The sequence below is a fragment of the Mytilus galloprovincialis genome, chromosome 13 (assembly GCF_965363235.1).
Source record: "Mytilus galloprovincialis chromosome 13, xbMytGall1.hap1.1, whole genome shotgun sequence".
Taxonomy (NCBI): domain Eukaryota; kingdom Metazoa; phylum Mollusca; class Bivalvia; order Mytilida; family Mytilidae; genus Mytilus; species Mytilus galloprovincialis.
The window spans coordinates 30,034,079-30,061,216 of record NC_134850.1 but is presented as its reverse complement, the minus strand read 5'-3'; the positions used below and the strand labels follow the sequence as shown (position 1 = coordinate 30,061,216).

General features: G+C 31.1%; 1 protein-coding gene across 1 annotated transcript; it reads right to left on the bottom strand.

Annotated features, from left to right (window-relative positions):
• Positions 1-453: 453 nt before the first annotated feature.
• LOC143057302 (pleckstrin homology domain-containing family M member 2-like) lies at positions 454-23,652 on the bottom strand. Its single transcript, XM_076230599.1, has 16 exons — positions 23,517-23,652; positions 22,031-22,140; positions 21,562-21,671; positions 20,674-20,798; positions 18,492-18,554; positions 17,087-17,218; positions 15,161-16,266; positions 14,097-14,166; positions 12,931-13,086; positions 12,270-12,358; positions 10,826-10,952; positions 9,975-10,183; positions 7,935-8,169; positions 6,675-6,848; positions 2,058-2,177; positions 454-895 (listed from the first exon to the last, which is right to left on the bottom strand). Exons 1-16 carry the CDS (start codon positions 23,586-23,588, stop codon positions 794-796), a joined length of 3,000 nt encoding a protein of 999 aa, XP_076086714.1. The 5' UTR covers positions 23,589-23,652; the 3' UTR covers positions 454-793.
• Positions 23,653-27,138: the final 3,486 nt, after the last annotated feature.

Genomic DNA, 27,138 nt, shown 5'->3' with positions numbered 1-27,138 from the left:
CTCAATCCAACGAAAATTGATAACCCCAAAAATAAATGAATCCACAGAATGTAACCCTAAAAACAGATGGTTAATTTAAATCTGCAGTAGTCTGCACCATAATGAAACCATTTTGAACTTGTGGCTTTTAAAATAAAAGTAGTACAAATGTACATGTACTGTAAAATTCTGTCTAAATTTATAGCATGATTTCCATGAAATAAAAGCAAACATTAAAGTCCTTATAATGTTGCAAAAATTTAACATTTACTGTTGAAAAAGTTCTTTTTTACTTTTGTGACATTTTAGTCAATGACTTGAAGGTTTGACTAGAAATTCAGCTGTTTTGAGCATAAAAACACCAATAATCGATTCAGATTGACCTTTCATTCTGACCGAGCTTTCGCGTTCAACTTTCATAACAAAGTGTATATTTAAATACTGTAAATCTGAAATTATTGTGAGGTTTTTATTAATGGGAGACAAATGTGACAACACAAGTTTCACAAAAACAAGATTTTTCACATCCTGGTATATGATACATGTTCTGTATGTAGCTAAGCTTTGCCGAAAATTGTAATAACTCGCATTTTTGTTATTCTAAAAAAAAATCGCAATAATGAATGCACCAAACAATTTCTGTATTTTTCAGTACGATAATTCAGGGACTACATATTCAAATACTGAAAGCTAAGCACGATATACATAAACATATATTGTATCCTATTAACATATTGCTTTGTCAGAGTTTGGTATCTTTAAAAACATAAAAGATTAATATCACAGTCAACAACTTAATTAATTTACTAAAGCATTAAGACTTCTTTATAGTCAATTTGTTTTTCAGTAATAGTGCCATTTCTTGACATATTTTCATAAGAGCAAAATCATCCACAGGAAAAACAGGAATTTCAACCTAAAAAGAAAAAAAACAAAAGAATAAATATTAATTATTAGTACTCTGGTGCCATTTAATAATTTATAATTCTGACAATTGTATTTTAAATATCATTAATTATCAATTTCCATCCTAATCATATTCATTAGAGACCATTTACACAAAATTTTCTCAATGCCATAAATCCTTTAATCATTGATTGAAGATTGCTACAAAGTTTCCAATGTCCCCCTTTCTCATATAATGGAATTTTCCGCATTACTTTCTATCCAGGGGCCATAACTCCAAAAAAAATTACAAATTTGCATATTCTTTAAATTTTAAAAGTTCAAACATATTTAATCCGTACATCTTTAGTGTTAAACATATTAATGCAGATGATAACCTTGGACATAAATTTCATTTGATTCCAATGAGAACTAAAGGTCTGACAGTGCTTACAATGTTAAATTTCCATATTGTTTACATTTCACAGGAGCACAACTTCTAAATTGTGAAAAACTTCTTGGTTTATATATTGACAAAAACCTAAATTGGAATGAGCAAATAGATAAAATGGCATGTACAATATCAAATAGAACCAATTTATTACAAAAGATAAGAAAATATTTACCTATGCATATACATATTATCTATATTAATGCTTATATTCTGCCATTATTTGATTATTGTTGCAATATGTGGGGAAGTTGTTATGAAAGTGGAATAAATAAACTTAATAAGTTATTAAAAAAATCTGCTAGGGTTGTAGAAGCTGACACAATGACATCATCCAGTTTTTTGTTTAATAGTTTACACTGGTTAAATGTGGAAAAACGCATTCAATACCAAAAGGCAATACTTGTATTTAAATCATTAAATGATATGGTTCCTAATTATCTACAAGAAAATTTTTTTATTTTACTGGTAATCAAAATTATAACTTACTTTCAGCTTATGAAAAACTATTAAATCTTCCAAAACCAAAATCAATTTTTTTAAAGAAAACATTTACATATTCAGGTTCTCAAATATAGAACAATTTACCAAATGAAATAAAAATAAGTAATACACTTGTACAATGTATCTTTTAAAACAAAATGTTACGAATTTTTCATCAATTGTGCAAATTAATATGCTTTTTTTTCTTATTATTTAGATACAATTGTATATTGTGTATAATATATCATTATAAAATTACCTCAAAATGTGTTTTCCAACAATCTGACAGCGACTTGACGAATCGTAACTTCTCCTGTTCTGAGTTAAAATGAAGTACCCACTGTTCATTGCTAACGCTGGTGTCATGGGATTCAAAGATCTGGAATTATTTTTAGAGTTCTTATATGATTGTTGTTTTACAAATTTAATAAATTTTTCTATTATCTAAATCCTCTTCATCATTTTTAAAATTCAAAAGAAAGATTCAATTCTGATCCTGTGAAAAAGAACTTGGGTGCATCAGAATAAACTAGATATCATTGAGATGGGAGCCATCTCTGTGGGCCCCGCTGTGAATAATGTGCATTAAAAAATTGTATCTTAACCATAGGACATGGGTTTGTCAACTGAAATCAAAGTTTTTGACCTTGACCTTTGACCTATGAAGTTGTAAATAAATTATGACACACCCTTTGGTGTTGGTTTATAAACATGTCAAGTATAAACTTTGAAATGATAAAGGTTCTCAAGATATAGAGCGGACACGATTTTTACCATAGGACATGGGGTTGTCAACTGAAACCAAAGTTTTTGACCTTGACCTTTGACCTAGGAAGTTGCACATAAATTATGACACACCCTTTGGTGTTGGTTTATATACATGTCAAGTATAAACTTTGAAATGATAACGGTTCTCAAGATATAGAGCGGACACAATCTTTACCATAGGACATGGGGTTGTCAACTGAAACCAAAGTTTTTGACCTTGAACTATGCCCTAGGCAGTCGTTCATAAATTATGACACACCCTCTGGTGTTGGTTCATATACATGTCAAGTATAAACTTTGAAATCATAACGGTTCTCAAGATATAGAGCGGACACGATCTTCACCACAGGACACAGGGTTGTCAACTGAAACCAAAGTTTTTTTACCTTGACCTTTGACCTAGGAAGTTGTACATACATCATGACACGCCCTCTGGTGGTGGTTAATAAACATGTAAAGTATAAAGTATGAAATCATAATGGTTCTCTAGATATGGAGCGGACACAAAGTGTTACGGACGGACGGACAGACGGACGGACGGACAGATGGACGGACAGACGGACGGACGGACGGACAGACTGATCACTATAGGGGACCGCCTTTGGCGGGACCCTAATTATTTATGAAATCAAACACGAAATCTACTAAAGATTGTCCCATAGAAACAGGGACGTTTCATATCTAATATCTAGTGTTTTTTTTAATTTTCAGATGCCAATACTAGAACAATTTTCAAGTTTTAGGTTTTGAATTTTAAAAGTTGAGTTATATAAACCATATAAAGATATTTCTCTTGATTTTTTAGTATTCTATTATCAATTACTTTTTAAGCCATCTAATGTTCAACACAGTTTTAAATTTCTATCGTTATAAATAGATTTTTGTAATTTGACTCCAAAAACAACGTCACTGCAAGATGAGCATCAATACACCCTGCTATCGTTTTTATCTCTTATTTTTCTGTTTTATTTGGATAACTGTCTACACATCTATAATTCTTAGAAAGTCCAAAGGTTATACCCTAGAGCAAGTGAAGGAAATGTTCTAAATAGTGTATGTTAAAATCAACTAATTTCTGCAACTTTGAAAGTAGACATATATGTGTATACATATCATAACTAATGTGTAAAATTTGTTATTTCCCCTTATCTAAATACATCAAGTTAAATTCGAAAAATGGGGAAATAAAATTGCTGCCAAGTGGACTAAAAAGGACTTGTAAAAGATTACTCAGATTTACGAAAAATGGTTAAAAATTTACTATAAAGGGCAATAACTCCTTAAGGGATCAACTGACCATTTTGGTCATGTTGACGTATTTGTAAATCTTACTTTGCTGAACATTATTGCTGTTTACAGTTTATCACTATCTATAATAATATTCAAGATAATTACCAAAAACAGCAAAATTTTGTTAAAATTACCAATTTCAGGGGCAGCAACCTAACAACTGGTTGTCCGATTCATCTGAAAATTTCAGGGCAGATAGATCTTGACCTGATTAACAATTTTACCCCTGTGAGATTTGCTCTAAATACTTTGGTTTTTGAGATGTAAGCCAAAAACTGCATTTTACCCCTATATTCTATTTTTAGCCATGGCAGCAATCTTGGTTGGTTGGCCGTGTCACCGGCATGGTTTAAGCTAGGATTTTGAGGGCTTTAGTCACCTTTGAAAAATAAAAATCAACCTTATTTGTGTAAAAGCAAGGGACCAATGATGTATAATACTAGCTTCATCTTTTGACTTTGTCAGATTTGAGGTGCCAGCATGATTGGCAGTTATTGTATGATTTGACTGTATTAGCCATTATTATGAAAGATTCTGACATGGAATCCAGAAATTTATTTCACAATTTCTCTTCAGTTTGTTCCAGGGGTCATTCCTGATCAACAAAAGTATGGATTCTATTTTTTTTTAAACAAGGAATCACAGCAGAAATTAACTTGCAATGATTATTTCACTGCATAATCATTATCCTTATAAAAGGTCTAAATCGATATTTGGAAATCATTTCTTTCAAGTTGGAAATGTATAAAATCCTTTTTGGAACTATTATAATGACTGAAAAGAGGTTGTAAAAAAATCAACAATAGATCACGTTTACTAATTTCGGTTTTAAAATGAAACGAAAACGGGAAGTGACACGTGGATAATAAATACAAAACGATTCATCAGGAAATTATCATTTTTTTCTATTTAAATTCCTTTAGTAAGATATATATATTTGTGTCTCTCTCGTTTAATTGATTCTGAACATGTGAATGATTTGGTATTTTACGTTTTTAATGTCTATAAATAGTCAAAGGAATACTTTCACGCATGCGTAGAACACAATACAGGAAGTACCTGTTAAACTCGTGACAGTTTTGAATAAACACATTAAAGTTCTTTATTTTAAATGGAAATTGTTGAAAACTTTTGATGAAAATTTAAAACAAATATGACGAAAATGCCTTCGAATGACGAATCTACGACAAACGAACTTCAGATTGTAATCGTTTGAAAAATATTGAAATTCAAATGCAAACTGTCAGGGGTGTTACAATTTTGATTAAATGACGAAACTATACTCCTGGTTGTTGAAATTTTTCCTGGGGAAATAATTATGATGGTCATTCAATTATGGGGTTTATTAATAATTAACGGAATAGTGACCTATCCGATGGCGATAAGCAGATTAGTTGTAATTAGCGTTGTCAAATCGTACACTTTTGCCTAACCGGTTACTCGTAAAATCGTTCGACCGATTAACCGGTTAACCGGTAGTTTAAGTTAATGTTTAAAGGCCTAATCTATAGTATCCTACACAAAGATATGAGAATATGTGATATGAGTGTCAATGTGACTACATTCCATCCAAGTCATACATTTACGTTTTTATAATACGATGAATTGAAGTTTGACCTTTGGTTTTATAAGGCTTGTCTGTGAAGATTCCTGTCGAAGTTTGACTTTTAATAATCAAATACACGGTATCAACTATGGCGATTGTACTAATTTCAAATTGAAAAATTAAAAAAAAGTCTTGATCTCATAAAATTGAATATGTCTGAAACCGATGAATCTTCCATTTTGTCTTGTTGTATCCAAAAATAATGTGGGGTGTTTCAATTAAAACTGATTAATCCTGATATTCGTACCATCAAGTATACATTGATTACATTCACATTATTTTGCTTTTTTCACAGTTTTTGCGTTAGCATTTAGTTTAAAGTATGACAAAAATTTGCACGACGCAGATTGCAAATTCCGCTGAGATGTAGGTCTACACAATATAAGATCAAAAATGAAATAATGAAGTAAATGGTAAAATTAATCGTATTACTGATTGAAAATTACTGTTAAAAAAACATGAAACTAATTATGTTTCCTTAAAATCTTGCCCCGAGCTGAGAGAAAAGTTATAAATAATTTTATATTTTTGAATTAAGAATACCAATCAATATACTGGACAATTGATCAGTCAAATTAATTACCACGACGACAATTTTTAAAGAAAACACAACTATTTAATGATTTCAATACAAACTTATATCAAATCTATCAAAATTGAAAAAAAGTCCTGTTAACCGGTTAGCAGTTTTGGTATTCGGTATTCGGTCGTTCGAACGGTTAACCGGTTAACCGTTTACAACACTAGTTGTAATCACAACTTGTAACACCTGTTGAAAATGTTAATTACCTGGAGGTCATAAACTTGTCAAGTACACGAAGACGGGTAGATTTATAGTTTTTATTGCGAAATTTTTCTTACACTTTCAAAATTTAAGTGACGAAATTGATTTGAAATACTTTGGTCAATGAGAAAATCCTTTCGTAAAATACGAAAGTGACGAGGGCTAGCAAAATCACTGGTCACCGGACACATTTTTTAAACTAGATATCCCAATGATCATTGTGGCCAAGTTTGGTTTAGTTTTGCCCAGTAGTTTCAGAGGAGAAGATGTTTGAAAAAGTTAACAACGACGGACAACGACGACGGACGCAAAGTGATGAGAAAAGCTCACTTGGCCCTGTGGGCCAGGTGAGCTAAAAATAAAGTATCTGCAAAAATAATCTGGTTTACATTACAGTATTCTACCAATCAATTAACTTAAATACCTACAAGAACACAATAAGTTTTCACATTAGGGTCCTCTAGTACTGATGTAACGTCTATAACATTAGCACTTCCTAGGGTTCTATAAAAACTGGATTGTAGATCTTCATGACACATCAGTAACTTTTGCTGTGACATAACCAAACAGCATGCCATACATCCCATCTTTTCTGTGACTTTCTGTAATGTATATAATAGTAATGGTTGCTTGAAAGTAAGTACAGCTGTTGATCCAAAAATGATTGCAAGGATTTTATAAAGTGAATAATGTGCTTGGGTGAGTATCGCAATAATATACATCAACAATAATTGAACTCACATTTTGCAATAATAAATGCACATAATAATATTTGAATTTACAGTAAAATTTAAGTTAGAAAGTATAATGTAGGTTTGTATTCTTTAAATATTTTGCCATTTTTCTTCTTTTACCAATAAAAACTGGGGGACATGATAATTCCAAGCATGCCAAAAGTGTTGTTAAACACCAAAACTCATGACAGATTTAAAATGTCTCTATTAAAACTACAGTATTCAAAACTCATTTGGCTGATCCACACAATAACACAATCAGACAGTTAAATCTTGTCTGAAACCAAATACAAGTTCCTGAATAGGTCGTGTTTTGTTCATGGTCTTTTACTCCAATTCTAAAATCAACATCTCCTATGATAAATTATTACTTTGAATAGGTATCTTAACTTAAGTAGTTCTTTGCATATCAGCCCAGATTGCGTAATGGTTGATATTGAAATTGTAAAGGGTGTCCTTTCTTTTAGGTGCCAATCTGCCTAAGAATCAGGCAGTGGTGAAAACATGACAAACAAAAACTTGCTCAACTTTACATTAATTTAAGTTCAGGATGTATGATGATGATGATGATGATGATGATGAATGAATATAACATCCTTTCCCTGATATGGTATTTCAAGATATAATTTGGTTAAAATGCACTATCTAGAAATTAACAAAGGAGGGGGATAACTCCATAATTTGCTATCATTATAACAAAAATTTTCCTAAACATTTCTCAAATTAAGATACACGCTGAAACAAAGGACATTCCTTTTCTAGTCAAGGATGAGATTACTATCAAGATGGGTTGGTTGTGTTTTGTGCTTTTTTTTCTACCATGTTTCTAAATTTTTTCTAACCTGATTCTTACAAAGACTTGCACTTTAAAATGTTTGAAATTTTCTCATCAATTACTATGTTCAAGACCAGTTGAAAACTCTACAATATAACTAGATTATATATAAAACTAACTGAATCAATGCCCTCAGCAACTGCCTGACACAAACTCTGTAACCAATCACTGGCTTCTAGACCTGACGCTAGAGCTAGCTGTATTGATGAATCATCAGATTTGATGATCTGTATACAATGATCCCTGTCAGTATCTTTAGCTCTCCGACAGCCACTACACTCCTCTCCACCAATCTGTACAAACAGTACTGGTTTACTGTCATTCTTGTCATTATAAATACACAGTAATCCATCCCTAAAAAGAAATAAAAAACAATGTAATGGACTACTATGGATTTATTATTATTCATTGGATACAAATTTTCGTGGATTTCAAGAGTACATACAAACCACGAAATCAAATATTCAATGAATGACACATTTTCTAAAGGCTTGTTTGTAGACTTTGGCAAAAATGCTAAATTTTATATCCAAAAACATGTTATAAGTTTTCCTTAATTCACGAAAATTGGTACCCATGAAAATAAATGACTCCACAGTACATTTATTAGCAAATTTTTTAAATGGTTTTTATTAAATTTGAATAAAGCTACAGTGACTTATATTTTTTAACAATTGCCCCAATGACAAAATATATGTACTGTATCATTTTTTGTTACTAAAGATACTTAAATATATGAGCATTATTTTAAAGCATAGTTCATAAAAATGGTCTACAGAAACATGTTAATTTCTATGACACATTAGAGCCAATTTCCTACTGCATGTAGAGCAATACTTTGATTAGCTTGCTTGCTTTATTTGTATATTGTACAAATATTGCCTATATATATTGTTTGAAGAGTGTCAATCCTAATTACAAAACTTGACATCTTTACACTAAATCCATTGGATGTTGGATGTGTATGGATTGATAGTTTAGTCTAAGTTGCATGATTTTTTTTATTAGTTTTTAGTGGCTTTGAACTAGCTGTCAGATAACTGCGAGTACTCTCAGATCTGTTCATTGTGTCTTTTTGTGTCGGGATGTATAAGTACCGGGCCACGTCCACTTGTATTTTTGTCCATCTGATGAGTTAAGCCTTTTTCAACTGATTTTTATAGTTCGTTCTTATGTTGTACTGTTATACCACTGTCCCAGATTAAGACGAGGGTTGGGATCCCGCTAACATGTTTAACCCCGCCACATTATTTATGTATGTGCCTGTCCCAAGTCAGGAGCCTGTAATTCAGTGGTTGTCGTTTGTTTATATGTTACATATTTGTTTTTCTCATTTTTTTACAAAAATAAGGTCGTTAGTTTTCTCGTTTGAATTGTTTTACATTGTCTTATTGGTGCCTTTTATAGCTGACTATGCGGTATGGGCTTTGCTCATATGGTGACCTTTAGTTGTTAATGTCTGTGTCATTTTGGTCTTTTGTGGATAGTTGTCTCATTGGCAATCATACCACATCTTCTTTTTTATATTGAAAAAAACGTTTATTCAAACATAGCAAGCAAGCCAACCAAAGTTATACTATACAAACATTAGGAAATTAGCTTTAATTTGACTCTGGGCAGTCACTTCCAAATGACATGGGCTAAACCTAAAGAAGCAAATAGTTTCAAGGTTTTGGTTGACTTAGTATAGAATCAATGCAATCAGGTACCATAACGACTAAGGCAGTTTCTTCAAATTTGAAGATGTCACTATAAAATATTTAATAAATCCATTTTGCATTTCTGTATATGTATACGTATTTGCCAGAATAAAATACAAAAAAAATTTATTTACTTTTTACCTTCCACTTTGTGAAGTTTGAAAATTCAGCCCAAATCATCTACCATAGAGTAGATTTTTTTCAGTTAATGAAAATTACATGAAGATACAAATACTGTAAATTAAGAAATTATTGAAATGTTTTTATTATTGTGAAAAATGCGACAGGATTATAATCACAATAATTAAAACTTTTTTTCTCAATATCGCAAATATTAAAATCGTATGTAAGTCAAAAATTACAAAATCTCAATAATAAATGCACGCAATAATTTCTCAATTTTCAGTATTTTAAAGCATAAAATAAATCGAGACACTGTCTTGATGCTCAGCAACTTACTTGAGTTCAACATAAGCTGGTTTCCATGACTGCCCATAGATAAGTGAGACTGGATTTTGTAGATATTGACTACCCATGGCCATTAAACCTCCTGGTGGTTCATGTAATTTGTACAATAAATGTCCCTCTCTGTGTAGCTTCTCTGAGTTATTTCCCTTTGTTGAAGGAGTGTCCCAGTGGACCAGTGAATAGCAACAGATAGTTGTGTCCTGTTGGGGCAAAACATCACCATTAATTTTTATTCATAGAAAAAACAGACAGGTTACAAAAGCTTATTCAACAAACAAATGAACGGACACACAGACAGAAAAAAATAATGCCCATAGGTGGGGCATAAAATAAGAAGACTGATATGATTTGCCAATGAAACAATTAATCACCCAAGGTCAAATGAAGTGGATGTTAGCATTTATATGAAACAGTACAGACTTCAACAATAAGAAAAATCATCTGGTTAGCTATAAGTTGTATCCTGCATGCTGAGAACCTTACCTGTGTAAAATAACTTTAACTAGAGATACCATGGGAGATAACTCAATCAACTTTTTTTTTTAAATTTGACACTTTTACCTATTGTGTCTGTTTATTTTGTTCACATGTTTTTGTCAATATAAAGGAAATCTATGCAACTGTCATAGAAGTAAGAGGTTTAGCTAGCTATAAAACCAGGTTTAACCCACATTTTCTACATAAGAAAATGGCTGTACCAAGTCGGGAATATCACAGCTGTTATCCATTTGTTTGATGTGTTTGAACTTTTGATTTTGGTATTTGATTACCATGATTAAGGACTTTCCGTTTTGAATTTTCCTTGGATTTTGGTATTTTTGTGATTTTACTTTTTGGCATACCTCATTTGGACACTCTTTGTTAATATATTTCTTTAGAGCTATTTTCTGTGCAGTAGCATGGTCGTCAACTGTTATTGCAGTAAGTCTACTCTGGTTACAGATTGTTGTTATGCAGTCTATTATAGCTCTACAAAAAACAAATTATGTTTAAATAAATCATAGTAAAAAATAAGGTCCCAGATAATTGACAGAAATATTTTTTAGTATTAAAGATGTGATGAGCATTACTTTGGAAAAAGTTTGTTGACAACATCTGATATTCGAAAAGTAATATAACTTTGAAAATAAATCTACGAACTGTGTCATATAGACATTCACATCACTACAACATTGATCGAAAGTTATACCATAAGAATATTTGTGATACCTCAGAGAGGTATACCTAGTTGGAATTCAATGAAATAAATGCACCATTTCACCATACAAATTTGTTTATTCTCGATTTTCATTGAAATTCAGATGTTTTCTTGCTTGTTCAAACTGAACATGTTTACCTAATTAAAAAAATAAAAATAAAATGCTCAACTCTTTTAAATATTGGTTGTATCCGTTTCAATATTGTGGCTTTGACCTTTGGCCTTGATGAGAGAATTTGTCCTCTAAATGTTTGTTTTTATAATAACTTAGTGGGAGGATTATTAACTAAAACACTATATACATCTATACGTACATGTACATATTGATAAATAGAGATGCGGATAAATGTTTTTGCTAATGAGACAGCAAGAAAGAAGATAATTACATTATGTATTATCTATTACTTAAATAACTGACCATTTTTCATGAGCCAAAACTCCTCTGAAACTACAAATTTCATGTAAGTGATCATGAGTTATGCCATTTGTTTGCTACAAGATGGATTTCAAACTTGAATGTAAAATGGTAATTCATATAATTTTTATTACCATGAATAGTTAAGAATCCACAGTAACTAGTCAAACACTATTATTCTTGGCTGATGGTTGCTATTCAATACAATTTCAAAAGGTAATCAGCAAAGCATCAATTAGAGAATAAGATCAATACTTGAGATTTACTCATTTGGTTTACTGTAGAAACAATAGCCATACTATTGGGATATCACAATAACACTTTGAAACTAAACTCCATAGGCATGAAAAAAAGCAAGTTTGGTTTTTAATTAATAAGCATATAAGTTTTAAAAAAGGAAAAAATAAAGGAGAGTATTGATAAAAAGAAGTTTTTTTATGCAAAAAAATGTCTGATGATGTATTTAATATTATACAGTTTTTATACAACACTAGTGGCAGATCTAGAAATGTTCATAAGGGGTCCCCTGACTTCATTAGAGTGGGCCAGCTCCAATCATGCTTCTGTGATTCTCTAGATAACCAACCAATTTTTTTCCACAAAATACAGGGCCTATGCACCATGCCCCCTTACTCTAAATCTGACTATGAACACTATTAATTTGCGAACTTACTTTGTTAATACCTGGTTCCCTGTTGTAATCCAATACTGGTTCCTTCTGGTTGTACACACCACATGAAAACTTTGTCCATTAATACCAATCTGTGGGAGATTAAATGTATCATAGTTTTAACTAGACAAACATTATGCCCACGCTGTTTGCATGAATTTATGGGAACACACTGCAACAAACAGACCACCAATAGAACCAGTTCTGTATTTCTAAAATGCTGACTATGCAGTATAGCCTTTGTTGCTTTGCTCATTGGTGAAGGCCATATAGTGACCTATAAGTGTTTATTTCTGTGACATTTGTGCAGAGTTGTTTCATTGGCAATCATACCATATCTTCTTTTTCATATCAAGGCTTCTGCAGCATTTCAGTTTTTGCTTCAATTTTGTTTTATAACAATTGCAGCTATTTGGTGGCCTTCAGCATTTTCTGCTCTCTGGTCGGGTTGTTGTCTCTTAATGACATATTCCCCATTTCAATTCTATATTTTATAAATAGGTTATTACAAAATATAAATGTGCACATGGCCGATCAATTGTTATATGCTGAACATAAACGTTACATAAAATTCCAATATTCAATTTCAATTCAAAGTTATTTGATTATTTGGAATATACAGCATAGTTTCATATTTCTGAATCATTTGTGACTCATTACTTACATTGATAAAATCTACTGAAGAAAAAGGTATAGAAATGTCTTTATAAAATCTATGATCACTCTGTTTTTGACTGAGAAAGTAAATGGATCTGTCTGTTAGTGTTAAAAATACTGGAATACATTCTCCGTCTGTGTGACCCTGTGTTGTGGCAAATATCTATAAAGAAAATAAGATATAAATTTGTATCCGAAACATGAAACTCTAGTTAAGGTAAGTTAACAGGGAGATAACTCTATAAATATCAGCTAAACATTTAATCACATTCTATTGTTAAGAAAATATAATGTTCCTAATAAAATTAATGATCAATTTAAGTGTTTGTCAAACTGCTATATATCCAATTAAATTTTTCTGATAGAGTGTGTGGTTCAAGTTTTTAGTAATTTTTATATTTCTGTAAAATGTAATGGTCAAAGAAAACATTTTGTCAAAATTTTATGAAGATCAAATGATGTTAATTTTATTTAAGTGTTTGGTACCACCTTAAGGATGTTTGCTTGTCATGTTTTGGAATTTTTGTCAGATTTTCGAAATCCTCTGGTTTTATCCATTTGAATGCCTTAAAAAAATTTGCCCATGAACCCCCATTTTTCTTTTTATAAATCTTTTACATGTATAATTATAAGCCATTTGTAAAAGTCTTATAAAATTTTATTTATTTTTTAAGAGTTTTTGAGAACGTTAAATGGTCAAGGATAAAGCAATGAAAAATCAAGAGAGAACATTTTCCCGCCAATATTCCAATGGCTAATATCTCGAAAACAAGCACATTGACCCCTATATTTTTTTTGCTTTTTTGATTCCTCAATTAATCCCCAATCCATATATACTAGTTTTATGGAAAGTTATTTATTTTGAAACTGAGCAGCAAACATCCTTAAGAATTGCCTTTTGTTTCCAGTGCAACAATACTCTTTTGACATTATGTTTGTTAACCTGCTGCCCTTTCTTAAATAAGGTATCAACTTTCAAGAAGAAAAAAGTCTAGAAATTCCTTCACATATTCAGAACCAAATAAAATATATTTATCATCTTTCTTCAACTTATGGTTTGGTGATTTTTTTAAATTCTAAATACATTCATACCCGTTCTTATCTGCAAAAACAGAATTAAATCATTTTTTGTCTATAAATTAGATTTTAAAATAATGATATAATATAACAAACCTTGACAAACTGTTCTTCAGAATTATCAAATACATCTAACATCAAATATAATAGGGTATTATTATCCAATCTGAAATACAATAATTTTCAGTTATTTACATGTATTTAAATTTTATTCAATCTTAAACTGAAAATCAATAAAAGGCTGAGTAAAAATATTCATTGTACAAAGTATTCATCTATGCTTAAACACGATGTGATTACAATTTTTTCGGTACATTTTCACATGGAAGACCACCTTGAATGATGTATAAATACCCTAAACAACACCTCAATTTGAGATATGTTGATATAAAGACAAATTTAAGAACAATTTTTTCTATTTCATGTGCTTTCTATACAGATGTTCTCCTTATAGGCGGATCATGGGTGGCTCTGGAGGGCCTGGGCCCCCCTTTCATGGGAAAAATTTGGTTGATTAAATAGGGAATCATTGAAGCATGACTGGAGCGGGCCCCCCCTTAGGAAAAGTTCTGGATCTGCCACTGCTCCTATTATGAAAGTATTCAATCAAGAATATTGCAGAAAATATAAGAGATAAATGCATTATTTTTTTGTTTTATAATTAACTTTTTGTCTTGTTAACTTCCCAGATTTATACATCTATTCTGATATGGCTGTACACCACAATCCAGAGCTAAATTTAACATTAACATTATTTGCATGGGTCTTTCAGGAATATATCCAAAAAGGTTTCATATTTATAATTTCTTACACTTTTTCATCTTGAAGAGCATACCTCGCCGGCCTGATGAAAGCAGTTCAGAAACATATTTTGTTCACATGGCAATTATATCATACTTTTTTTCTCATATGATATCCAATTCTGCATGATTGATACTTTCAACAAATACTACAAACCAACTATTTTACATGAGCGTTTTATTTCGCGACTTTCGGGAGACAAATAATAACAAAAATATACAATGTAAATCCTCACAAAGTTTAAAACCTTGATCTTTCCTTGTTTAACTTCAACAAGTAAATTGGTGCGAATTGGGATAGAAAAGGCTTAACACAAAATAAAGATTCTGCGAAAAATAAATTGGTTTACAGTAACTTACTTAAGTTCTCCTTCACTTAAACTTTCACTCTTGTTCATGCTTTCATTTAGATTTGTATCTTCCGGTTCTTCTTCATACATGTGATGACTTAACTGAATACCTGATTGGTTATTAATCATATTATCAACCCAGTCCTGCATCTGGGTAGTAGAAGACTTCTCATTGGTTGAAAGGTCTTTTTTCTCTTTGGTTGGCTGCCCTTCATTTTTGTGAACTGAATTATCATTTTCATGGTTATCGATTGGTTTAATATCTTGATTTTGTGGGACTAAATGTTCTTTCAATGTAGTGTGAACATCCCCATTTCCAGGATGTTCAAATATTGCACTTTTATGAGTATTATTATCAAGTTCATCGACATCATTCTTAACGCTGTCTGCTTCATTTACAAATGTACTACCACTGTTATAGAAATCTCCATTTCTTGAAAGAGTAACATTATGTTTATTTTGGAATTTTTTAATCACTTTTTCTGCAAATTGATCATTATCACAAGGTTTAATTGGATTTGTACATTCCTGAACATAATCGTCTTCAATAAAATTGTCACCATCGTCACTCACAGATTTTTCTGAAACATCTAATGATTTATCATAGAAATCTGTCTTTTCTTCATCTGGCAAACAAGATGGAGGATTTTCATTAACTAAACTATCTGACTTTAAATGTATTGTTTCATCAGGTGTTACTAATTCATCTTCTTTCACACTATGGGCTAACTTGTAGAAGGGTTTTACATCCTTCTCTAAATTTTCTATGTGTTCGTACTGTTCCTGAACCTCCCCTGCTGTCAAATCTAACGTTAACTCATTAGGTCTTTTAACATTTGAATTTTTAGGACTTTGTTCATCTGCGCCTACTGTACCTATTACTGGTTCCTTCTTGTTCTTTTTACCTTTTGGTTTTTTTGCCTTACCACTACCTCGTTTTACATGTATGACCTCTATACTGGTGTCTTCAGGTTCAATATCTTCTGTTATTACACTGTCCAATCTATCAAACTTGGTCTCAATATTTTCATCAATCTGTCCTAGATAACCATTCATCTGTGTGCTATGACTTCTATTATCATCATCAACCATAACAGGACTGTTTCGAGATATAATCTAATAAATAAAATTTATTAGAGTCATACATTTGTAACAAAATAACAGTGACTTGCTGGTAAATTTGAAAAAAAATAAATGTATCCCTCCCCTCTAGCCTGCAAACTTCCATATTACAGTTATTTTAGATTCAAATAAAGTTCTTCTAAGTTGGTACTAAAAACTAACTGAAATGCAGACCTAATCATAAAATTTAACATTGACAACCTTACCAATAAAATACATCAAAGGTCATTTGATTCATCAAATTAGTGTCTTTATCTTTCTATGATTCTATACATCAAATATTTGATTTAACAAAAAATATTACAAAAAATAATTTTATTGAACAATTTTCTATATGCTTTTTTCATCTCATAAAAGACTTAAATGGAGATTGAATACATGGAATAATAGGTCCTTACCAAAGAATTTTTATAGTGAACTAAACTTTTTCAATTCTTTTATAACTATTTTTTTCAAGATTTGTGGGGGGGATGAAAAGGGTGTGTGTAATATACATAACTGTGTACTATACACAGCCGGATATCGTAGACGAACTATAACTTCTTGAGCTTTTACAAATATGTTAACCCCTGCCACATTCTACATGAATCTGAATCATGTCAGGAATTTGTAAGTCAGAGTGTTATCCTACTTTTTTTTTCATTTTTTTTTCATAAATTATCTCTATATATATATAGGTCATTTTTTCGTTTGAATTATTTTACATTTTGATGTCAAAGCTTTTAATAGCTGACTAAATGATAAGGGTTTTGCTCATTGTTGAATGCAGAACTATTGCCTATAGTTGATTACATCTTTTATATAAAATACCTACCATATTTTTACTGACATTTGAAGCAACACTGTCCATACTGCAAAGTGATAGCCTGTCACTTTCTGACTCCTCTGACTCTGCCCTACTTCTGCTCTGAGGTGGAGCTGTTCCGAGGTCAAGATATGGCACATCCTAAAGAATAATTATATACCATGTACAATAAGGCAATAAGACTTTCTAAATATTTTGTGTTTTTATATAAAAAAGAAAATGTGGTATAAATATTTTGTGTTTTTAGTTCATTTTCTCCTCTTTTTTTGTGGTTTTATTTATTTCTGATTGTACTTGAATATGATTTCAAATTTTATCATCTTATAGAATTATTTTTTTTAACACTCTAATTGATTCTTTATTGCACATATTGCTGTTTAACAATTAAACTTTGTGTACAGCATTTCAACAAGTTTCCCTGTTTAATTACCACTGAATACACAGGGAGAATATTCAGTAAAATTACCTAAAAAAAATACATTTGTTTAATTATCTGAATACATTAAACTACAAACTATTATTATAGTTGTTACACATAGTCTTTGTTACTTCACAAAAAATATATAATTAATAAAAAATATCTACACAATATTTTATTACGGAAACTGATCATTCATTTGGAATGAATTTGGGGATTCTTTTATTACCTAATCAGAAACGAGTTGCGGTCAGTGACCTCGCACAACTTTTCTAATCCTCGTGTTTGGATGCTATATTTTTTTAAGTGTTGCGGGAATTTGGATTATTAATTTAGATGTGGTTTTGAAAGTTTGGAATAATGATGTGAAAGGGTAAGTTGGATTGTAAATATATTTTTCATAGTTGCACTTTCAATCTTTATTAAATTTTTTATTGATTTGACCCAGATAAATCTTATAGAATATAATCTAATTACTATCAAAGATTCCATACACAAAAAAACTATTATTTAGTCAAGAGTTAGTGTTTCTACAAAAAAAGTGTATACAAGATGAAATTTTACCCCGTTTCTCCTAACACTAACCCTTAACTAACCCTAAACATAAATGAATGTACAATTACCCCTAAAGTGAAAAAGACTCAAAAAAATGGAATTTTTTAAAATCATTTCATTTTGGATGTTACAGGTCTTCTGATTGGCTGACAGTGTTTTGTCTATCAGCTAATAGACATAGTTTTGTGGTGTGACTGTGATGTCATCAACAGATTTTTATGATCGCTTAAAATGGAGCTTAGAATTAAATTATAAGGAATAACAGTAATGTTCTTTCTGTCTATTTGAAATTACATAAAGAATATGATGCATACTATGAAATAACATGGGTACAATGTGTACTAGATTTTTTATGCTATTTCTTCATAGACAGAAAAAATATTAGTCATTCCTTAAACAACTAAACATAGAATTTATATCAAAAATCAGTTATTAACTTACATAATCTAACTGGAAGACAACCAATTCAATACCAGATATAAGTGTTATCAGTACATTTAGTCTCTGAAATATAAAAAATTTAAATAGTTAGCATTATTCCTGTTAAAGGGGCACTAGCTACCAAATTAGCATTATTCCTGTTAAAGGGACACTAGCTGCCAAATTCATGCTCACAATTTGTCTCAAATTCTAATGTATTGTTCATAACAATGTAAAATATTTTTCCAAACTATCAAAAGTATAAAATAAACAATTTACAGGACATGGTCTCAACAAGATGTAGCTTCGTTTTAAGAATTTTAGCCAAGACGCCATCTAATTAACTTTCGTGTTGACCTTCTATGACCATATATAAGCTATGTAAACATAAACAGAGATATAAATAGATTAAGCAGCTCGTGCAATTACATTTTTATAGGTCTGTTAAATTTTGTTTTATAAATTATAAATTTATGTTTATCGTCGTTTTTACCTTTATAAGAAAGATTTTTTGTGGATCGAATTAGTCAATCAAATTATTACCTATGTTTCACTTTCAATGTTGACATTCTTTTCCTTTAAATAACCATACACAGGCAATGCATGCATATTCTATCTCTTTATATGGGTTTAAATTGGAGTTCACATGAATACGGATTTAATGAGGTCGAGTTTTTCACTTCCAAGTGAATAATTCCTTATCAATGTTTATTGGCTTTATTTGACAAAATTGAACCATTTTAGCTGATAAAAGCAAGTTATTATTTCACTTTCATTAATGATTGAACAAAAAAAAAAATCATACTTAAGATTTTTTATATATCTCGTAGCTAGTTCCTCTTTAAATACAACTTCACGCTAAGGAAAGCAGAAAACTAACTGGTAAACCAAAATAAGATGTGATGAAAAACTTTATAATTTCATTATTTGATTGTTTTTCTTCAATGTTTTGGCCTGAAACATTTTATACAATGAGCATGATGAGTTGATGAGAAGATGACTGTCACTTTTTTAAAAGGTAAGTATCAGTAATATTTGCTAAGAATGAACTTTTTCTTTAAATTTCAAATGAAAAAGTTTTTTTTTCATCATTTTATGAACAGCTGTCATCAGTAACACAGAAAATAATTATTGCTTTGATCTTACTGACTGATAATTTCCTTTCTCAGCACAGCAGAGTGAAATGAACTATCATCGCTAGAAACTAAGGGTGCACATGCCTGTTGTCAATGAAACTAACAACGTCATCATAGGTAAAATAGCAATAAACAGATTATCACTGGTTATCTCAACTAGATTGCTTTTCTCACGTTCACAGTACTGGCTCAAGCAAGAAAATCAATTTGGTTGAGATGATCAATAATCATCTATAATTACACATTATCGATTCTAACAAAAAATTCTTATGAAAAATGTTTTTAACTGAAGATAGTTGAAGTTATAAAGGTAATCTTATCTGTAGGGTAAAAAGGTAGAATCTGTTCTCTTATGAGTACATAAATAAATGCAGGCATAATATTTATAGCTATCTTTAATCATCTCAACCAGATTTATTTTCTCGCTTGAGAATGGCTTAAGTGAGAAAAGCTATCAAGTTGAGATGACCAATGATAATCTGTTTATCTCTATTTTACCTATGACGATGTTACGGCACTTGTGCCCTTAGTTTCTAGCGATAACTTTTCATATCACTCTACTGTGCTGAGATTGGAAATTATAAGTCAGTAAGAACAAAGGAAAATTTCGTAAAAAAGCAATAAATGATATTCAAAGAAGATTTGGTGGGGAATCATAAAACAGATGTAGGTAACTAAAATGTTATCTTACCAGCCAGAATAGGGTTTAACAGTTGTTATTATGGCTCGTAGAAAAGGGGAATATCCAAAATTATCAACACAAGTAGGTTAATTCAATGAGGGCTCAGCCCAAAGTAAAATAACCTTCTTGTATTGACAATTTTGGATATTCACCTTTTCTACGACCCATAATTATATATTATCCATTTGTTTGATGTTTGCTTTTGATGTTTGCCATTTGCTTACAGATTTTCGATTTGGAATTTTCCTCAAAGTTTGTTTCTTTTGTTATTTTACTTTTTAAATGCATTTATATTTGGAAAATATTGTTATTTCCTTCAAATTCTTTTAAATTGTATATTTCTCCATGATTATATATTATAATGCCCCCATACAATTTGCCTTACCTGTTGATCTAAAACTAAGGCATCTCTTACATAGGATCTCTTTACCAGTTTTATATTCCCTTCAAAGCATCTGAAATAGCTTTCCATGAGACCTTCATTCAATGCTATGGACAGCCATGCTCTACCTGCAATATAAGACAAAGCTGCATTGCCAAACTGCAAATTTATTGAAAGATTATGAAGATAAAATATTTTTATTTTAAGAATTCAAAATACCTTTATTATTGGAGGGACAAGTAAACATGTCCTTTCAGTTTATGATTAATTTATAGTGAGATACAGCCAAAACCAACTTTAGGAAAACTGTTTCAGGAAAAAGCAACCTTGACCTCTGAAATGTAAAACTCAAATTCAGTGGGATTCTTTCCCTGATAAATTATCACTTCACACATTAATGATGTGACTGTGACTTTTCTTCAGCAAGTTGGTTAACATTTCAATTCCCGTTTGGGATGAAAATTTCAGGAACTCAATTTTCAGCTCTCCCTTGACACCATCTGCGAGTATGGTCTTGAGGAAACGATGATAGTCCGTTGGAAGGGAACAATAAATGGTTGACCCGTGTTGAGAGAGAGCCATATCTCTTGCACGTTAAAGACACCCTCGTAGATTTCGAAAAAGAGTAGGCTAATGTCGCTACAAGGCAGCACTCGCACCCGCAAAGTGATTAATATAAGTTGCAAAACTTGTTTCCCAATCCACTATAAATAAATATGTTTAAACTAAACTAACATTTCTGACCAGTTGAAAGATTTGATTTGAAGAAGTAAAGTGCTATTTGGTCATGTTGGTCAGAATTTTGAATGAACTGCAATACATGTAGTTGGAAACATTTCCAATAAAATTTCAATAACTATGGTAACTAAATACTGTTTATATTATATCTACCTCTTCCTAAATCCGTGGATACATTGGTCAATCTTTTAATATCTTTCACTGTACTTTTAGTACTAAATTCTGATACAATTTTCAAATATCCATTTGTGATGTGTCTTAACCTAAAAAAAGAAAAAGAAAATGGTTTAAAACTCACAAAACTAGGTTAATCTCATCAATTTACGTTCTTGTCCAAGAATTTTTGTCAGTGTTTCTAATAATATAACTATATCTTGAATTTGTCTTAAAGAGTTTAGTGTTTTAAAATTGGTACACTAGGCAGGTGTTACTGGAACTACCCTGCTGAAGTATGGCATATGGCCATGTAGAGTAGATTAGCAACTTATGACAAAACCTTCATTTGACATTATGAAATTATTTTTCCAATCATCCCTTTAATATTAAAAATACCATTTGTCATGTTTGTGTTGCTTCAGATGAAAAATGGATGAACATGTACATTAAATCAAAATTATATTACCCATGTAAGAAAACATGATCAAGATGTTCTAGCAGTTTTCTTGCTGGTCTGTCATCGCTTGTTAGTACCACTGGTTCATCTGATGTATGGTAAATCTGAATCTCTTGAATCTGAAAAATTTACATATGTGATTAAAGAAATTATGACAAATAAAAGTTTTCAAATTCAAGAGGCCATAAATGAGGCTTTATTATACCTTTCACTTTTTATAATGATATAACTTAACAAGTTAAAATTTGACAGAAAGACAGATGTTCGATTGGCAAATCTTGTTGAAACAGATTTCCATATTGTCTGGTTTCGTACCACTAGCAAAAGTCACATTTATTTCATATTTTTATTTTTTCACTCTTGGGATTTATCTTTACCAAGAAAGCATACCTGTAAAGTGGGAAATGAAATAGAAACAGAATGAAACAAAAGTCTGTTTCTATTTCAGTTCACACTTTACAGGTACACCCCCCCCCCCCACCCCCCCCAAATCAAGTAAGCAGAGTTCCTTTTTTGTGATGTAGACGAGAGCTAATTTGGATGATGACAGGTCTCAGGCATATCATGCTGTCACATGGATTTATACCAAATAGCACATCCAGACTGAAAATGTTGTGCCTAGGAAACATGTACAGCTTAACAGGTTGGGAACAAACCCCCTGGATGGTGATTATACCTGTATAGAGGGATAATCCTTCTTTAGAGGGATAAAATTATCCCTCTGTAGAGGGGTATTTTTGTTTACACTAGATTTAAAGCAAATTAGGGCAGAATGGCATTTTCTAGTTATATTGGCTATAATCTCTAGCATTATATGCATCAAGATATGCACTTTACTAAAAATTGGGATGACCAGTTTTCTGCTAAAGTGACAAAACTTGCAATCTATTGTATACCTATTTGAACACCTGATCAACAACAAAAGGAATAGTTGACCTTTAAATTGCATGTTAAATCTAACAATAGAAATTCTGTTCAGTGAGGCATAAGTGAGTAGAATTTACCTGATCATCACAGCTTTCAATCATGGTGAACAATAGATTGTATATTTAGTCAGATAAGCAGCAAACTGGGCATGTGTATATTAAATTAAGTACACAAATTGGTGCATCAACTGTTGCAGGTTACTGCCATAATAAGTAGAAAATGCCATTCTGCCCTATTTTGATTTAATTCCAGTCTAAACAAAAATACCCCTCTATAGAAGGATTATCCTTCTATACAGGTATAATCACCATATAGAGGGTTTGTTCCCAACCTGCTTAATGAGAACCCTGCAAGGTCAAAATGGCAAGATAACATAATTGATCAACCAACTTGTTCTGTGATGTAATAACATAAACATTGTCATCAAGAAAATGCAACCAAGATAAAATTTGTAAGGGCCATATATGCATAGGGAAATACAGAAAATATGAAAGTTGTCTATAATTTTGGCCTTCTTGGAGCAAATGATACAAATATGATATATCTATTTAAAGTGTATTTCTCTAACCGCTTTTATAGCCTTCGCTACATTTTCAACAATTCTGTCTTTAAAGCTAGAACGATTGACTGTTATTGACATCGTAATTTCCCTTTCATGTTTGAGTTTCTCAGCTGACTATCTGTTACGATAACATTGGTGAAGGCAAAAATAGTAGGAATAAAATGTAAATAAACCAGTCAATAATGGTATAACTATTCACCCAAAATCCAGTTTATTATTTTAAAATTTTTTTTAAATAATGCGACAAATATGTTTACTATGTGAGATAATAGTAATTTGAGGCATTATTTTTCAATTGATTAATGTTTCGTTCAAACAATTTTTTTTGGGTTATCTATGCAAAATTATTTACCTAAAAGTATCTTTGACAGCTGGGTTTCGGCTATATTATTATAAATTGATATTACTAAAAGAACATTTAAAGTTCCGGGCCCGTCATAAACAACTCGGAAGGTGCAATGTATTTTCATGCTTTGACGTTAAATTGAAGAAAAAAAAATGCAGAACTTGTAGTTTCCGTTCTCTTACTCAACCAAATGTTGTTTTGGTTACCTCGCTTTATTTTACGGTGTCAGAGCTATGTCCCTTTATAAATGAAAAAAATGCAGGAATCTAATGATCTGTAATGATGGAATTGTTGAACGTATTTTTTTTAAATTGGAGTTATCTTCCTTTGTCCATAATTGTAATTAAATCAACTACACTGTTCCATAAAAAACAATCTTTATGCATTTACCCTTCGATGCTTATAAGCACTTTGATTACCTTTCATCAGTTATGTCCCTTTAAAGTCTGATACAAGTGCCTGTGTGTTTTATGCCTTTTGAACTTCTATTAGTTTTTTTTTTATATATCTATCTATATCATTTTCCAGAGACATATGTCTCTGCATTCTCTTTTCTCGCGATTTTGTATGCATACTAAATACACCAAGCAGATCTTTTCACCCATGAAAGCATAAATTACATAATGGATTGTGCTTTATATGTGAAAGCATGCACGTCTGTGCTACAGAACAGACTACCATGTTTGGTTAAGTATTCCATATACTGGCTATCTAAAATAGAGAAGAAAAAAATTGAAGAGTATTTTAGGAAACGAAATTGATGTACAAACTTATGTTATATTGAAGGTACTAATCGGTATTGCTTGTCTGAGATGAAATAAGTCGATTTCGAGTTTTGTAAACGGCATAAATTTTCTCTGTCACAAGCTTTCTTTTTATTGTATTCATGAGATGTTTAAGTACACTACTTGAATAGCTGTATGATTTACTGTATAATAGAAACCTATTTTCGTTGTTTGATCAACTTCGTTTTTTGTTTTGTTTCATAGGCGGATCCAGGGGGGGGGGGGGGGGGCTGGTTGATTATATAGGAAATCATTGAAGCTAGACTGGAGCGGGCCCCCCTTAGATCAGTCAGTGCGCCCCCCCCTGGGAAAAGTTCTGGATCCGCCACTGTGTTTTATTTTATTATGCCTATGGAGGTTTTGTTTATTTCAAGTTTTAGTTTCCGTATATTATTTATAAAAAAGGAGATATTGTATGATTGAAAACGAGACAACTCTCCGAAAGAGACCAAAATGACTCAGAAATTAATAACTATACATATTTTCGAACATCCTGGCACTTTTAATTTGTAGGAGGTGAAATTCTCGGGATTTTACCTCAAACTCTATGGGAAAATACAATTTTTAATTCCAATTTTAAACCAAACGGTAAAAGATATCACAAAGATTTTTATAACACATGTCTAATATGATAAGGAGATTTGAAAAAACAATCTCAAATTTAATTTTAATGATTTAACAAAAATTAAATTGAGTTTTAAGTTTGTGTACTTATATATGGTAAAACCCGAGGATTTGCCACCGCTTCAACTCCAATATTCAAATAGATAAACACAATCGTACAGCCTTCAACAATGAGCGTATCCAATACAGCGTAGTTGGATATAAAAGGCCCCGAAATGAAAACTAGTGTAAAACAAATTCAAACGAGAAAACTAACAACCTAAATTATGTACAAAATAATAAACAAAGTAACACAGCAAACAAACGACAACCACAAAGTCTAATTAAAATATTGATCTCTGATTACGTTAGACTCATTTGTAGTATAACGTAATCAGAGATCAATATTTTAATTAGATTGGAACAAGTACAGAGGATATTAGATAAGTTCGAGTACAGTGAATACCAAGAGTCGTATCCCCACATTCTGGGAGAGAATTAGATGGGTGCCGGCCACATGAGATCCACAATATTCCCCGTTTTCAAAACTATATAGATATAAGAAGATGTGCATGAGTGCCAATGAGACATCCGTCTCCATCCAAGTCACAATTTGTAAAAGTAAACCTTTATTGGTCAAAATACGGCTTTCAACACAGAACATTGGCTCACACCGAACAGCAAGCTACAAAGGGTCCCAAACAATTACCTAGTGTAAAAAATCATTCAAACAGGTAAACCCAAGGTCTAATTTATATGAAAATCGAGAAACGAGAAACACTTAATATGAACATGCACATTAACAAACGACAACCACTGAACATCAGGTTTGAATTGCATATCTGTAAACACAATCGATTTTAACTGGCCTAATAGGCTTCCGCGTAACTTGTGCCAACAAAATAGCCACTGCCTTATTTAAACATTGTTATTAATTTTTTTTCTTGAATCAAATGAGCTTTGTTCAGGTGAATAAGAAATTAGAGCATATATAGCTACGCTCCCTCCATCAAATGTCAATTTATTTCATTCGACAATATTGATATCCATAATGTGTATAGAGAACTATTTATGTTATTTCTTTTATTTCAACCGAATTTCAAATGTAGATGTTAACAAGACAGCAAAATCAGAGGCGGCCATGATTTAAATAATAAGCTTATTATATGGAATGGCTTTTGCTCAACAATGAGCAAAAGCCATTCCATATAATAAGCTTTAAACGGCAACAGAAAGACAAAACATTATGGAAACAATTAAAAATTATGAGAAACAAAAGATTACTTAACTACACCATATTTACTAATACAACTATTACACAATCTGTATTGTAGTCTCATGGTTCCCTGAAAAATAAAACAAACAAAATGGAGACAAGTATCCGGGCACTATTATTTTAGTCTGTGACTTTGTTTATATATATATATATATATATATATATATATATATATATATATATATATATATATATATATATATATATATATATATATATATATATATAAAACGTCTGAATAATAGTCACACAACACAACACAACACAACACACCCCCCCCCCCCAAAAAAAAACAAACCAAAACAAAACAAAACAAAACAAAACAAAACAAAAACAAAAACAAAACACAGTTTAAAAAAATAGATATTAGTTATATGATAGATTTTGAGGAAAAAAAAACCAATATCTGCTTATTTTGAGAGATGAGAAAAATATGTCACAGGTCAAATTTAAATGTCTATATAAAAAAATGCTGATAAGGCATGTGAGGATATAAAAGTTTATATCATTCTATATATTTTTTTTAATATGACACTCTGAATATCACAAACCGGTGCTGTTCCGGGGTTTTTCTAGACATATTTTAGTGTAATCTTTTTTCCTTTCGAAGCTATCTAC

Coding starts and splice junctions, on each gene's coding strand:
- LOC143057302 (XM_076230599.1), bottom strand. CDS start 23,588: ATGTCAATAACAGTCAATCGTTCTAGCTTTAAAGACAGAATTGTTGAA. Junction 21,672..22,030: donor GATCATGTTTTCTTACATGG/GTAATATAATTT, acceptor TTCTTTTTTTAG/GTTAAGACACATCACAAATG. Junction 18,555..20,673: donor CCTTAGTTTTAGATCAACAG/GTAAGGCAAATT, acceptor TTTATATTTCAG/AGACTAAATGTACTGATAAC.